This window comes from Ascaphus truei, chromosome 9, assembly GCF_040206685.1.
Source record: "Ascaphus truei isolate aAscTru1 chromosome 9, aAscTru1.hap1, whole genome shotgun sequence".
Lineage (NCBI taxonomy): Eukaryota > Metazoa > Chordata > Amphibia > Anura > Ascaphidae > Ascaphus > Ascaphus truei.
In genome coordinates this window covers 27081764-27097987 of record NC_134491.1, presented here as the reverse complement: position 1 = coordinate 27097987, position 16224 = coordinate 27081764, and the positions used below count along the sequence as shown (strand labels likewise).

General features: G+C 44.1%; 1 protein-coding gene and 1 long non-coding RNA gene across 10 annotated transcripts in view; one reads left to right on the top strand and one right to left on the bottom strand.

Annotated features, from left to right (window-relative positions):
• Positions 1 to 16224, top strand: part of GRM4 (glutamate metabotropic receptor 4) — a 77077-nt gene that overhangs the window by 1412 nt on the left and 59441 nt on the right. For 5 of the 8 annotated variants that reach the window (XR_012803826.1, XM_075614035.1, XM_075614034.1 and 2 more), the window contains exons 2-4: positions 2866 to 3526; positions 10694 to 10910; positions 11677 to 11812. Coding sequence is in view for 7 of the 8 variants with exons in the window: in XM_075614035.1 (XP_075470150.1) it covers positions 3035 to 3526; positions 10694 to 10910; positions 11677 to 11812 (845 nt within the window). In the remaining variant the exon portion in view is untranslated. Of the gene's footprint in view, positions 1 to 781; positions 933 to 2865; positions 3527 to 10693; positions 10911 to 11676; positions 11813 to 16224 lie in introns of those variants that run through there. The other 3 variants (XM_075614031.1, XM_075614036.1, XM_075614037.1) reach the window with 3 other exon arrangements.
• Positions 1539 to 14757, bottom strand: LOC142502705 (uncharacterized). Of its 2 annotated transcripts, none has more exons than XR_012803828.1 (3): positions 13206 to 14757; positions 11661 to 11834; positions 1539 to 3593 (listed from the first exon to the last, which is right to left on the bottom strand). It is a non-coding gene; the product is annotated as an uncharacterized LOC142502705 (long non-coding RNA). The 2 variants fall into 2 exon arrangements; XR_012803827.1 differs by lacking the exon at positions 1539 to 3593 and adding an exon at positions 10695 to 10850.

Below are 16224 nucleotides of genomic sequence, written 5' to 3'. Positions count from 1 at the left end.
TATATATATATATATACACATATGTGTGTGTATAAATCTAGTGTTCGTCTCTGTGTATGTCTGTATCTGCTGGGTCTGTCTCTACCCATAGTCTTATTCTGTGTCTCACTAATTGTATACTGTAAATGTCTATTCCTGTGTGTCTTTTTCGCTCTCTCTCCCACATTCTCTGTCTATCTTTCTCCATCTCAACCCCTTTCCGTCTTTCTCTCTCTCTACTTCTCTGTATGTCTCTCTCTCTCCCCCCTCTCCCTCCCTCCCTATGTTTTTCTGTGCGTTAAATATTTTCATCTGCTCCTCTGAATTGCACCCATTTACCATCTTTAGGGCAGACTGCTCCAGTCTGTGGTTGGCAGCAAGAAGTCTTGATTAAAATCAGACCTTCTCTCCTGCAGCAGAGAGAGATATACAGGCACCAGAATACACTGGATAATTAAAAATCAATTTTAGTGGCGGAGAGGGGAGGGGGTTACATAACCTCAGGGAGGGGAAGCCGACATTAACCCATTGCATTTCCTGCACCCCCTTTCTGTGTGTGAAGGGTTAACGTTGTTATGGTGTATATATATATATATATATATATATATATATATATATATATATATATATATATATATATATATATATAAAAATGGGGAGTGAGTATTTCACTTTTTATAATCAGGAACATGCTCGACCAGTCCTGGGTTTATATCTAATGTAGGGTGTTAACCTGAGCCCAGATTGTCAGAGATAGGTTCAGAACCTCTATACACACACAGAATTTCACTGTAATTTCCAGGTATCTGCTTTGATCCTCACATTGACCACCACCAGCTACAAGGAAAGTACCCAGATCACACAGGCCCCAGCTTCCCAAATCTACCACATCAAAAATCATGTATAAAATTGTCTTTCACCTTAAAATATTGGGAAATATCTACAATTTTCAGGTAATTTATAGCACCTTTGTTATAAATATAAAATTTAAGATGAATTTAATAATTTTTAAATGTATCTTATTTTATTATTGCTATCATTATTTAATTATTATATTTTGTTTTATTGGGATTTTTTTTACATTTTATAATTGTCATTATTATAGTTTTTACTATCATTTTTTTACTAACCGTATTATTTTATCTTTATCATCATCATCATCATCATCATCATCATCATCATCATCATCATCATCATCATCATCATCATCATCATCATCATCATCATCATTTTATTATTAACATTATTTGTTTAGTAATAGTATTGCTTGTTATTTTATTATTATTAATAACATTCTAACATTACTTTAATATAATTATTAATTTCTTATTATTGATTTATAGTTATTATTGTTTGATAAACATAAAAATAATGTTATTATTATTTTATCAATATTTTATAATTATCATTAATATTATTGAACTATTATCATTATTTTGATTATTAGTAATATTTGTTTTACAAACTTTGCAGGAAAATGGAAATTGCTAAGTAAAATATTGAAAAGTTATTTATTTGGATATAATATATACATCTCAAGGGGACTGGGTTGCTATTTTTCTACTGACCCCTACACACAGCGCTGTGACTGTACCTCCATTCTGCCCTGCAGCCCTTTGCTATTCCAGTACTAACCCCACATATAGCTCTTTTGCTGCACCTCCATCCCGCCCTGTAGCTCTCTTTGCTATTCCTATACTGACTCCCCCCCCCTTTCACGCACTTACACCTGTAACTGTACCTCCATCCTACCCTACAGACCCCTCTACTATTCCCACACACGAACACTGCACTGTCACTACATCTCCATCCTGCAATGGAGCTCTGCAGAAGCAGATGGTATCTTATGTCCTCCTCCCCTCCCCCCCCATTGCCCCTGAGTGTACCAAAGGGCCACAGGCCAGACACTGCCAGCTGCCCCCACTCTGCACACACAGAGGAAACATTATCTGAAATCAGAGCCGGAGGGAGAGAAAAAAGAAGGACAGATAATGAAAGAAGGAGAGCGAGAGAGGAAGAGAGCAAGAGAGAGCGAGAAGATGGAAAATGAAGAGAGAAGGAGGCAGATAATTAAAGGGAGAGAGAGAACAGAATACAGCTAATGAAATGGGAAGAAAAAGATGAGATAGGAGAGTGGGGACGAGGAAAGGAGAGAGAAAGAGCAGGGGATGGGGGGAAGTGAAAAGGAGAGGTAGCAGTGGAGAGTGAGGTTTAGGAGAGAGGGTGGGTGTGAAAAAGAAAATGAAAAGAGAAATGCAGGGGGGAAAGAGAGAAGCATAAAGAGAGAAGGAGAAAGTTCAAGAGGGAGAGAAGAATGATAAAGAGAGGTGAGCCAAACAGAGGAGATAATATATGGGAAGGAGGGGGACGGGGATAAATAAGGGAGGGAGAAAACAACTGGGTAAAACTAGTTTAAAAAGGAAATGGACTGTATGGGAAAGGGGAGGTCAGTACCAGAAACCTGGTACATACCTCACTCGCTTCTCCCTGAATGTCTCTCCATATTTTACTTTATTCATATCTTCTCTTTAATTTTTGGGCTTTCTCTTTCTCCCCTTCCATTTTTTTATTGCCTCCTTTCTCTTTGTCTTTATTTCCTCAATGCTCCTCCATTGCTCTCTCTCTCTCTCTTTGTCCCTCCTTTTCTCATTATCTCGTTTCTCTCTTTAATTCACCCTTTCCTTTGCTATCAACCACCTTCTCTCCTCCCTTGTTTTTCCTTTACCACTCTCCCTCTACTCTGCCATCTTTCTCAGTCTACCTTCCTTCTTCCTTCCCTATTTCTTTCAAACCCACCCTTCTCCTCAGCCACCTCCTTCATCTTATTTTTCTGCTGTCCTCTCTTGTACACACTCTCCAACCCTCAGTCTGCCTCCTCCTTTCCAGCCTTGCTGATGCCCCAGACTGCCCGATGCCCCAGACTGCCCATGACTACTGTTCACCAAGAACCGTGGCCTCAAGACAGCTTCTCGACAGCCAAACCCCATGAAAAGAGAAGTGTGGTCCGGACTCTGAAGGAGGAGAGATCTCAGTTGGGTGGTGGAGAACATAGGTCATGGATGTGCTAATGCTCATGAGGACCATGTGCACCTTGGTTCTTCTGGGTTCTTGGAGCTGTTTGGGCAAACCCAAAGGTCCACCACACATGAATTCCGTTAGGATAGATGGAGACCTCATCTTGGGAGGTCTCTTTCCCGTCCATGGTAGGGGCAGTGATGGCAGAGCCTGTGGAGAACTCAAGAAGGAAAAGGGCATTCATCGGTTGGAAGCTATGCTTTATGCGCTTGACCGCATCAATGCTGATGCTGATCTTCTGCCCAACATCACATTGGGAGCCAGGGTTCTGGACACTTGTTCCCGGGACACCCATGCATTGGAGCAGTCCCTGAGCTTTGTCCAGCCACTGATAGACAAGGACAGGGCAGAGGTGCGGTGCCTGAGTGGGGGGAATCCCATCATCGCTCAACCGGAGAGGGTGGCAGGGGTTATCGGGGCATCTTCCAGCTCTGTGTCCATCATGGTGGCCAATATCTTGAGGCTCTTCAAGGTTGGTGTCCAACCCCTAATGGGAGGAGTTTGCAGGTCCTTGATCACACTTGTTCTAGAGTTGAGTCCTAGAAGTCAAAACATCATGAGGGTTGGAAGAGTCTAGAACCACCAGAACAGTTGTACAGAGCAATAGGAGGAGTTATGGAGAGCAGGTATATGGAGTAATAGGAGTTGTTAAAAAGAGCAGTTATATGGAGCAATAGGAGTAGTTATATGAAGCAATAGGAGGAGTTATAGGCAACAGCTATATGGGGCAATAAGAGACGTTATAGGGAGCAGTAAAATAGAGCAATAGGAAGAAAGTGTGTATATAGAGCAATAGGAGGAGTTATAAGGGGCTGTTATATAGAGCAATTACAGGAGTTATAAGGGGCTGTTATATAGAGCAATTACAGGAGTTATATGGGGCTGTTATATAGAGCAATTACAGGAGTTATATGGGGTGGTTATTTAGAGCAATATTAGTAGTTATATGGAGAAATAGAAGTAATAGTAGAGAGCTGGTACATGAAGCAATAAAAGTAGTTATAAAGAATGGTTAAATGGAGCAATAGGAAGAGTTATAAGGAGCGAGTATATGGAGTGATAGAAGTTTAGGGAGCAGTTACAGTATATGGGGCAATGGGAGGGACGTGGGTACGGTATAAGAAGCAATAGGAGTTATAGGGAGCTGTTATATGGAGCAATAGGAGGAGTTACAGGGAGCAATAGATGTGGAACTTGATCTCTTTATATATCAGTTAAACCATCTGCTCTGTTCTGAACTCGTCCACTCAGGAAACTCCCAGCAAAACAAAACCAGTTCGGAACATTTCCTGCAGACGCTAATGGACTTAATAGGTTTTTAATGGTGATCTTAATACACAGAACACAGCGGGAGGGAGGTCCTCCTATCTCCTTCTGTCGCTCGCTCCCTCTCCTCACTCTTTCTCCCTTCCTCTACTCTCCCTCCCTACCTCCCTCTCCTTTCTTCTCCCATTCTCTCCCTCTGATTGCTTCTCTCCCTTTCATTCACTCAATCTCTTTCTTCCTCCCTCCCTCCCTCTCTCTCTTCTCTCATTCTCTCCCTTCACTCCGATTCCTTCTCTCTCGCTTTCGGTCTATCTCTAACTTGATCTTTCTTTCCTTGTTTTCCTGTTTCCTACTCTTTCCATACCTCCTTTTCCCCCTTACCTTTCTCCCTCCCTCTCTTTCTCTTTCCCTTGCCCTGTCTTTCTCTCCCTCCCGCCCTCTCTAGTCTCCTCTCTGAATTCCCCTGAAGTGCTGATAGAATTAGATTTTCTTGGGAAGCTCTTAACGAGCAGTAATGCAGCATGAGAAGCCAATATTAAATAATTAATAGAGAGAATGAGGAAGACAGAGAGAAAGAGAGACTAAAGGGGGTTAGAGACACAGGAGGAGAGAGAGAGAAAGGTTCCCCCGGCAGTGTGTGTGTATGAGTTGTGAGTGCGTATGAAATTGTTTGCGTATAGCACAGTGTATATAGCAGACTGTGTGTATTCAACAGTGAATACATATCTTACTGTGTAAATTAGTTACAGGTTCAGTCTGTGTGTGTGTGTGTGTGTGTGTGTGTGTGTGTGTGTATTGCAGAATAAATGAGTTCTTCAGTATTAGGTGATACCTTTATTATTTGGACTAACAATTTATGTCATAGGACAAGCTTTTGAGAGTTCTCCTCTCTTCCTCAGGTCGGCAATACTAGTGAACACAGGAATATGGCTAAAACAGTGTAAGGGAGAGCAAGAAGAAAAAAAAACTGTCTGTCATCCTGGGGACTTGACTTTCGGTCCCCAGGACGACCTTCAGAGGTCCCCCTGGGACTGAAACTTCTGGATATCTCTACATGTTCAACTGAATAAATCCCCCTTTTTTCTTCTTCCTCTTGTGTTGTGCTGGTATTTGGATCACCTCAGTGATCTCTACTAACTATCATTAACTACCTTTACCGTGCAATACCTGCCCCTCTGCTGAGGGATTTAACCTAGTGCGTGCGGCCAGTTTGTCCACTATCTATATATCCATACATACGTACAGTTGTGTGCAAACGAAAGTACACCCTCTTTGAATTCTATGGTTTTACATATCACGACATAATAACAATCATCTGTTCCTTAGCAGGACTAAAAATTAGGTAAATACAACCTCAGATGAATAACAACACATGACATTACACCGTGTCATGATTTATTTAACAAAAATAAAGCCAAAATGGAGAAGCTATGTGTGAAAAACTAAGTACACCATTACTGCTTCCATAGGAATTAAGATGCTAAGTAGCAGACAGGTGCTGCTAATCAAATGCTCTTGATTAATTGATAATCAGCAAGCGTGACCACCTCTATAAAAGCCGAAGTTTTAGCAGTTTGCTGGTCTGGAGCATTCAGGTGTGTGTTAACACAATGCCAATGAGGAAAGACATCAGCAATGATCTTAGAGAAGCAATTGTTGCTGCCCATCAATCTGGGAAGGGTTATAAGGCCATTTCCAAACAATTTAAAGTCCATCATTCTACAGTGAGAAAGATTATTCAAAAGTGGAAAACATTCAAGACAGTTGCCAGTCTTCCCAGGAGTGGACATCCCAGCAAATTCACCCGAAGGTCAGACCATGCAATGCTCAGAGAAATTGCAACAAAAAAAAACAAGAGTTACATCTCACACTCTACAGGCCTCAGTTAGCATGTTAAATGTTAAAGTTCATGACAGTACAATTAGAAAAAACTGAACAAATATGGCTTGTTTGGAAGGGTTGCCAGGAGAAAGCCTCTTCTCTCTAAAAAGAACATGGCAGCCCGGCTTGGGTTTGCAAAGTTGCATCTGAACAAACCAGAAGACTTCTGAAACAATGTCCTTTGGACAGACGAGACCAAAGTGGAGATGTTTGGCCATAATGCACAGCGCCACGTTTGGTGAAAACCAAACACAGCATATCAGACAAACACCTCATACCAACTGTCAAGCACGGTGGTAGAGGGGTGATGATTTGGGCTTGTTTTGCAGCCACAGGACCAGGGAACTTTGCAGTCATTGAGTCGACCATGAACTCCTCTGTTACCAAAGTATTCTAGAGTCAAATGTGAGGCCATCTGTCCGACAGTTAAAGCTTGGCCGAAATTGGGTCACGCAACAGGACAATAATCCCAAGCACACCAGCAAATCTACAACAGAATGGCTGACAAAGTAAAGAATCAAGGTGTTGCAATGGCCCAGTAAAAGTCCAGACCTCAACCCGATTAAAATGCTGTGGCTGGACCTTAAGAGAGCTGTGCATAAACAAATGCCCACAAACCTCAATGATCTGAAGCAACGTTGTAAAGAAGAGTGGGCCAAAATTCCTCCACAACGATGTGAGAGACTGATAAAGTCATACAGGAAATGATTACTTCATTCTTGCTCCTAAAGGTGGTTCTACAAGCTATTGAATCATAAGGTATACTTAGTTTTTCACACGTGGCTTCTCCATTTTGGCTTTAATTGTGTTAAATAAATCATGACAATGTGTTGTTGTTCATCTGAGGTTGTATTTACCGAATTTTAAGACCTGCTAAGGAACAGATGATTGTTATTATGTCCTGATATGTAAAACCATAGAATTCAAAGAGGGTGTACTTTCTTTTTCACACCACTGTACATACACATATATAAATCTGCATGTCTGTGAATCTGCGTGAATCTGCATAATAATAATAGGGCTCAACAAATTACGCAAAACGCTACTGGCCAGACAAGAAAAGGACTCCCCCCCCCCCCAATTTTTTTAATGGCACTATACAATGGCAAAAACATGACTGAACGTGTGCTGCGCCACTCTCATCCTCTTAATTCTCCTCTTCTTCTCACCCCCCTCTTTCTCTTCCACTCTCACCCCCTCCTTTCCCTCTCATTTACCTGAATTTGGCTAAGGACCTGCTGCGGTCGGCAGCGAGAGCGGCCGCGGGCCACCAGCTCCTTTCCTCCAGTCTGGAGGTCCCCGCTGGCTCCTTCAGACGTGGCTGACTACGTGCTGTGACGCGTCAGCCGGCCGATGCTGCAAGCTTCTGGTGATCAGAAGCGCTGACGCGTCACGTGGTGCAGCAGTCAGCCAATGAGGAGGGATGGGAGGCGGCTACGGGAGGGAAGCGGCTACCCCGTGTTTGCTGAGGGGGTGACGGGGCACAGATCTGCTCAATGTCTCTCCCCGGTTATGGTTAGTGGGGAGCTGCAGAGATGGAGGGGGTGGGGGCTGTGGCATCCGCTGGACTGCACAGCCTGGAGAGGGACATTACCCCCTGTCATGGCCGCGCCCCCCCGACCCGTCTTGGCCATGCCCCCCCACGCTGAAAAAAGTCAGCTGCAGATCGCAGTGCAGTGACTTACACGCGCCGCCGGCAAGCAAGGCGGCCGTGCGGACGTGTGCAGCGGGGCCCCAGCCTTTGGTGGAAGAGGGCAACAGAGGAGGAAGACGGTGGACGGCTATCAGCGGAGCAGGGCGGTACAGGAGAACGGCCGGGGAGGAGCTGTGCTGTAGCAGCAGCAGACACCGGAAGTCAGTAAAGACTTTCGGGTTGAACCGCTGGGGCGCGCTCCTCCGTTCTCCTCTGCTACCTTGCTCCGCTGACATGGTCCTCAGTGGTCTTCTCCCGCCGCCCGCTGTCTTCCTCCTGTGCTGCCCTGCTCCGCTCCCGTGGTCCTCAGTCCTCTTCTGCTGCCACTGCCGCCCACCCTTCTCGCTAGCTGGTAATATGAACTTGCCAAGGGTGTGTGTGTGTGTGTGTGTGTGTATTCAAATTATCAGTGCCGTCTGGGCACGAAAACATTGGGTAACCGTTTGTTTTGTGGGTCAATAAACCCCTTTTTTGCTCTTTACTTTGTCCGGTGCTGATCATTTTAATACTTAGGTTTTCTTTTTTTCTGTTAGATTCCTTCTTTATCTAGCTCGAACACCCCCTGTAGGGTGCTCACCACAGACAGTGCAGCCATGTTCTAAACGAACATACATACACACACACATATATATATATATATATATTTATACTATTATTTTCCTTTCCCCTCTCTGACCCCACAGACCCTTCTTTTACAATCCTTGCCCTCCAACTAAAATATTTCCCCTCTGACCTGATCCGGACTCTCTTCTCCCCTCTCCATTTTTCATGTTTTCTCTTTCTTCCTTTTTCTTTTTTCCTCTATCTCTTTAAGTTTTTGTTTAACTTTTTTCTCGTTATCACCTCATCCTCCAGCCTCTCTCCTCTTTCCATCTCTACATCTTCTCCCCCTCCACCCTCTCTCTCTCCTCTTCTCTTGACCCTCTCTCCACTTTCCCTCTTCTCTGTCTCTAGCTCTCCCTTTCTTTTTCTCTGTTTCCTTATATCTTCCCTCCTCTCTCTCAATCCTCTCCCCATGTTTCTTCCTCTCTTACTTCCACCTCCCTTTCCCTCTCACTCTTTCTCTCTCTCTTCCTCACACCCTTCTCTTCTCCCCTCTCCCTCACTTTTCCATTTTCTCTCTTCCTCCTATCCCTCTCTTCTGTTTCTCTTCCTTTCCTTCCATCTTCCTCGCCCCCTCCTTCTCTCTCTCCCTCCATCAATCTCTATCCTTCTCCTCCCTTTCTACCCACACACACATGCAGCTCTGTCACTGCATCTTAATCCTGCCCTGTATAACCCTGTTGATATACCAGGACTTCCCTCACACATAGCTGTTTCCACATACCTCTACCATGCAATGTGGTTTGGATTTAGTATTAGGGGGTTTGCTGCTCTACCACAACCTCTGCTATTGCATCCAGTTTGGAATGTAATATTGTGGTGTTAAGATTGGGGTTTAGGATGTTTGTGGGGGTTAGATATAATTTCATGTTGGGCACCGGGGTTTTGGGTAGGGTTGGGGTTAGTGTTAGAGTTGGTATTAGGGATGTTGTTGGGGTTATGAGCAGGATTTGGGTTAGTGTTATGAGCAGGGTTATGGTTGCGGTTGGCGTGCATGTTATGAGCAGTGTTAAAGGTTAAGGTTGGTGTTAATGTTGAGGTTATGAGCAGCATTAGGGTTAAGTCTGGGATTAGAGTTATGCGTAGTGTTGATTTTGGAGTTAAATTTTGGCGTAGGGTTATGAGCAGTGTTGGGATTAGTGGTAGGGTTGCTGTTCGCACAGCTGCAGAGCTCCCATTACCTGACACTATCTAATCACATTGTGTCTCAATTCAACTCAGAAATAAATCCAGTGATTTCCTTTGACTCACTCTCTGCCTCCCCCATCTATTTTCACCCATCTCTCCCTCCTTTCTCCTCTCCCTTCTGTCTGTCTCTCTCTCTCTGAGTGTCTTTATCACCTGTCCATTGGCTCACTCTCTATTTACTCTCCTCTTCTATCCCTTCTTTCTCTTTCACTCTACCTTTCTGTTATTCTCTTTCTCTCATTTTTTTCATTTATTTCTCTCACTTTCTTTGCTGCTCCCTTTCTGTCTCTCTCTTATATTCCCTCCAACTGTGTGCCTCCCCGTCCTTCCTTCCCCTCCCTCTCTCACAGTGAGGATAAAAGTCACAATGAACTGAAACTCTTTAACATTCTGCACTGGTCACTGGCTTCGAGCAAGTACCAGAGCATAGAGAGGGAGAGAAATAAGGAAATAGAAAGAGAGGGGAAGGTTGGGGGCGGCGAGGGGAGTGAAGAAAGAGAGAGAGGGGGGGAGGGGGAGAGTGGAAGGGAAATGGGGGAAGGGAGAGAGAAAGGAAGAGAGAGTGGTAGATACAATTTTTATATATAATAGAGAGAGAGAGAGAGAGAGAGAGAGAGAGAGAGAGAGAGAGAGAGAGAAAGCATTACGGAAAAAGGAAGACAGAGTGAAGGATGGAGAGAGATTGAAAGCGATGAGGGGTCTGACCAGTGATTTGTGAAGTGCTATTACCAGCTTCCTATGTTCTTCTGGAGATGGGACCTCTGGACTGCTAGGACAGGACTTATGACCTTTAGGACTGGACACATGATTTCTAGGTGAGGGTCTGCTCAGCGATCTGTAAAGTGGTATTATCATCTCTGCAACACTGATGATGCATTTCTCCTCTCCTCACTCTTCCGTCTTTCTTTTCCTTGCACTCCCTCTCTATCTCGCTTTCCTCTTCTCCATCTCTCCCCCTCTCCCTCTCCCCCTCTCTCCCTCTTCCTCCCTCCCCCTGTCTCCCCACAGATTCCCCAGGTGAGTTACGCCTCCACCGCTCCAGACCTGAGTGATAACAGCCGCTATGACTTCTTCTCTCGCGTGGTCCCGTCTGACACATATCAGGCTCAGGCCATGGTGGACATCGTCAAGGCCCTAAAGTGGACTTACGTGTCCACTCTGGCATCTGAGGGAAGTTATGGGGAGAGTGGAGTGGAGGCGTTTATCCAGAAATCCAGAGAGGACGGTGAGACAGCAGCAGTGTTATACATTGTGATGTCATATATAATATCATATATTTAATGTTATGTAATTTAATGTTTATCCAGAAAACCAATGAGGATAATGATGCAGCAATGTTATATACACTTATTTAATGTAATAAATATCATGTACTATAATGCAATGTAATATAATGTACTGTAATGTCATACTGTAATATATTGTGACATAATATAATTGATAATGTAATCTAAACGGAAATGCATTGTTTATGCCCAGAGAGAAGGTGACACAGCAGCAATGTTATATACTATAATATATATAATGTAATGTCATACATTTAATATAACATAAAGTAAAATGTATCCAGGAATCCAGAGATGATGGTGATAGACCAAACATTTCTATATCATAATATACTATAAATAATTATGATATAATAAGATCATCTAACATTTATCCAGCGAGATAACAGCAGCGTTATATGTTATAATTTAATGTAATATCACATGCTAGAATATAATGTAATCTAATATATACCGTTTACCCAGAATTCCAGGGAGGACGGTATGGCAGCAGTATTATAGGGGATGTAGGGTTGTAATATTATAACTTGTTATGTAACATACTATAATATACAGGTATAATATTTCTCTAGAGAGGACAGTGAGACCGCAGCGGTGGTATGTGATGTAATGTAGTTTGCAGAGCAGGCCGCGGACAGTCCGGCTTTGTGTTTGCAGTGCACAGTCTGGCTCTGTGAGTTTGTGCTGACCGTGTTGTGCCCGCAGGCAGCGTCTGTGTGGCACAGTCAGTGAAGATACCGCGGGAGCCCAAAGCTGGTGAGTTTGACAAGATCATCCGCCGCCTTCTGGAGACGTCCAATGCCCGTGCTGTCATCATCTTCGCCAGTGAGGACGATATCAGGTAAGGGCGGCATCCGCTGTGCCTGTGATGCCGTGCGAAGGTGAGAGAGTGTGAGAGAGAAGGAGCATGTGAGAGACATACAGCATGTGAGGTACAGTGTGTGCTAGACGAGGTGTGTGTGATGCAATGTATAAGATGCAGTGTGCAGGGCCGCCAACAGGGGGGGCAGCCGGGACAAGTGTCCTGGGCCCAGTGGCTGCGGGGGGCCGGCGGCCGGACAAAATAGTTGGGCCCGACCTCTCGTGGCCACCGGCCCCGGCTCTCCCCAGCTGTCGGCCTCACTCTTTTTATATGTATTGGGAATGTGTTTTTTTTTTGTATTTGGGGGGGTTTGTATATATTTGGGGAGGTGGAGGGGTTGTATATATATGTGGGGGTGGGGATTTTTTTTGTATGTATTTGGGGGTGGGAAGTTTTTTGCATTGGGATTGGTATTTTTTGGTATATATTTTGGGGGGGGGGGGAATTGTGTGAGGGGTGGGAGGGAATTAGCGTGAGGAGGGGTATTGAGGGGGATTGAGCGAGAGTGGGGTAATTGCCGGAGGGGGGGGGGTGAGTAAGGAAAAGAGGGAGTAAGAGTGAGATGTAGGGGAGAGAAATACATGTGAGGCGGGGGGCAGAGATTGAGTGAGAGTGGGGTAAATTTGTGGGGGTGCGCAAACTGGGGGGCACGAGATTTTTCTAAGGGGGCGCAGGTGGTTGCAGAGGCCCCACGCTCTTCCCCTAGGCATGTGATTAAATGCTGGAGGATCGGGTGAAGCCCCTGCAACACTCCACTTACCAGGATTCAGCTGGCTGTGTGACGCGTCGACATGGCAACGCGGCGTCAAATTACGCCGTGGGCCATGTGACGTGACATCACACGCATCAAATGACGTCGTGGGTGACGTGACATCACATGACCCCGCGTTATTTGACGCGGATACAAGGTGTGGGGGGGGGGGGGGCGTGAGATCCGGGGAAGGGAAGACAGCGGGGCGCAGCTTCAAAAGTTTGCGCTCCCCTGGGGTAATTGATGGAGGGGGGAGAGTGAGACGGAGGGGTAGAAATACATTGGAAGAGGGGGCTCACCAGGTGTGAAATGAGACTTGCAACACTGCCAACGGGGGGGGGGGAGGGTGAGGGGTAGGGTGCCCTGGGCCCCGGGAAATCTGTCTGCGGCCTGGCAGTGTGTATGATGCAGAAGATATAGAGATAAATGAGGGGAGCGCAGATATAAGGACAAATGAATGAAACACAATCAATATCCCCTCAGATGGGTTGGTGAATGACCAATCAACCACTGAGATCAGCACAAGTGGTCCTATAACCACAGTCAGTGCATACACACAGTGGTATATCACAGGGTTAAAAGAGGGACATGAGCATAAGATAAGTGAATAATACTACTTACACGGCCATGTGTAAGTAAACTGCACTTCAATGGCATCTTTTCTTTATCCTCTGTTTGGAGGGGTGCCATGGTGTGCTCCCCGGCTGCACTGTACCCCCGTCTCGTCTCAGGAGAATCCCCCAGAAATTAATGGGCAAACGTGGAGAGTGTATTAGAATAAAACACAAAGATATATTAAAAATAAATACACACACTCACAACAAAGTCTCCCTCGGTAGTCACGGCAGGGTTCGCCTCCCCCGCGTCACAGACAGGTCCCAGCTACCACGTCTGGTCTCCGGCTGAAACTACTGCTGGAACGCAAACGAAGCAGACATCTACGGTGGCCGCCGAGGTCCAAAATGGTCCGACGGTTAGAGCAACGCATTTCGCTTCCTCAGGCTCTTAGTATCCTCCTAACATCCTCTGCTGCGTTTAAACACCCTGCAGGAGCTGGTGTGGGTAATTGAAACCTCCTCTTTTGATTGATGGAGGGAGAGTTCAGCACATTACATGTCGCGCAAATAGAGTGTGACACACACCACAATGGCTTACTCAAAACATACTGACTTATTAAAAACCATATCTTCCTCTAAGAACAGGACCTCAAATTCATATTTAAAACCTTCCTGAGGGTACAAATAGAATGATGCCTCTAGTACAACAATACATAACACATAACTGCAGGTATCTAGCTAATAAACTGGGGACAGTGCCCTATCCTAACTGATAAAGCAGAAAAAACATTAGTGAATAACCAGTTTATAACTGATGGATACAGGTTCATGCATATAAATCAGATGCATGTAGAATAATATCAAAATAAAATCGATTAGTATCCCACAATCTGTGAGCTGCACATGCTATTAAAGGCCACTAGGGTGTCTCTCCAGAGTGCCCACTGACATTCAAACTATGGAACCAAATACCTAAGTGCAAATAACTCCTTAGCTAAATCCCAATCCCCCCACGGCCATTGTGGATGTGACCTAGATGAGTCAAAAACAAGGAGGTGATCGAAAATAGAGATTAGACAAAATGATGCTGGTTCTAAGGAACCTGTGATAAACGCAGATATAAACAATGATACAAATGTTTAAAAATGTCCTGAGGCTATGTGAGTATCTTGCAGAAAGCATGAATCAGAGAAAGGCCCCTAGATCGATGCCAACATTAGGACCAAACGGGACAAGGGTCTTGAGTCTGTAAATCCAGTAGGTCTCTTTTTTACATAGGTGCGTAAGTCTATCTCCTCCTCTCCAATTTTGGGGTACAAGTTCTATCCTTCTGTAACTTAACCCAACAGGACTACCAGAGTGTACCATATGGAAGTGCCTGGAGACACTGTGTGTAGCTAGTTTTTTCCTGATGTTGCCCATGTGCTCCAGTATGCGGACTCTCAAGGGTCTTGAGGTGCGTCCGACATACTGGAGCCCACGTGGGCATGTATGATGCAATGTATAAGATGCAGTGTGTGTGTAATGCAATGTGTTTGATGCAATGTATAAGATGCAGTGTGTGTGATGCAATGTATAAGATGCAGTGTGTGTGATACAATGTATAAGATGCAGTGTGTGTGATGCAATGTATAAGATGCAGTGTGTGTGATGCAATGTATATATAAAAAGCAGTGTGTGTGATGCAATGTATAAGATGCAGTGTGAGTAATGCAATGTATAAGATGCAGTGTGTGTAATGCAATGTATAAGATGCAGTGTGTGTGATGCAATGTATAACATGCAGTGTGTGATGCAATGTATAACATGCAGTGTGTGTGTAATGCAATGTATAAGATGCAGTGTATGTGATGCAATGTATAAGATGCAGTGTGTGTAATGCAAGGTATAAGATGTATTGTGTGTGTAATGCAATGTATAAGATGCAGTGTGTGTGTTATGCAATGTATAAGATGCAGTGTGTGTGATGCAATGTATAAGATGCAGTGTGTGTGATGCAATGTATATATAAAAAGCAGTGTGTGTGATGCAATGTATAAGATGCAGTGTGTGTGATGCAATGTATATATAAGAAGCAGTGTGTGTGATGCAATGTATAAGATGCAGTGTGTGTGTAATGCAAGGTATAAGATGTATTGTGTGTGTAATGCAAGGTGTAAGATGCAATTGTTGTGTAATGCAATGTATAACATGCAGTGTATGTGTGTAATGCAATGTATAACATGCATTGTGTGTGTCATGCAATGTATAAGATGCAGTGTGTGTAATGCAGGGTATAAGATGCAGTGTGTGTTTAATGCAATGTATAACATGTAGTGTGAGTGATGCAATGTATAAGATCCAGTGTGTGTAATGCAATGTATAGCATGCAGTGTGTGTGATGCAATGTATAAGATGCAGTGTGTGTGATGCAGGGTATAAGATGCAGTGTGTGAGTAATGCAATGTATAAGATGCAGTGTGTGTAATGCAATGTATAAGATGCAGTGTGTGTGATGCAATGTATAACATGCAGTGTGTGATGCAATGTATAACATGCAGTGTGTGTGTAATGCAATGTATAAGATGCAGTGTATGTGATGCAATGTATAAGATGCAGTGTGTGTAATGCAAGGTATAAGATGTATTGTGTGTGTAATGCAAGGTATAAGATGCAGTTTGTGTGTGATGCATTGTATAAGATGCAGTGTGTGTGTTATGCAATGTATAAGATGCAGTGTGTGTGATGCAATATATAACATGCATTGTGTGTGTAATGCAATGTATAAGATGCAGTGTGTGTGTGTGATGCAATGTGTATGATGCAGTGTGTGTGTAATGCAATGTATAAGAAGAAGTGTGTATGATGCAGGGTATGTCTGTGATGCACTAAATAAGATAGTGTGTGATGTACTGTACAAAATGAAGTGTGTATGATGCGGTGCATAAGATGCAGTGTTTAAGATGATGTGTGTGTGTGTGTGATGTGATGTATAACATGCAGTGTGTGTGTAATGCAAGGTGTAAGATGTATTGTGTGTGTGATGCAATGTATAACATGCAGTGTGTGTGTGATGCAATGTATAAGATGCAGTGTGTGTGTGA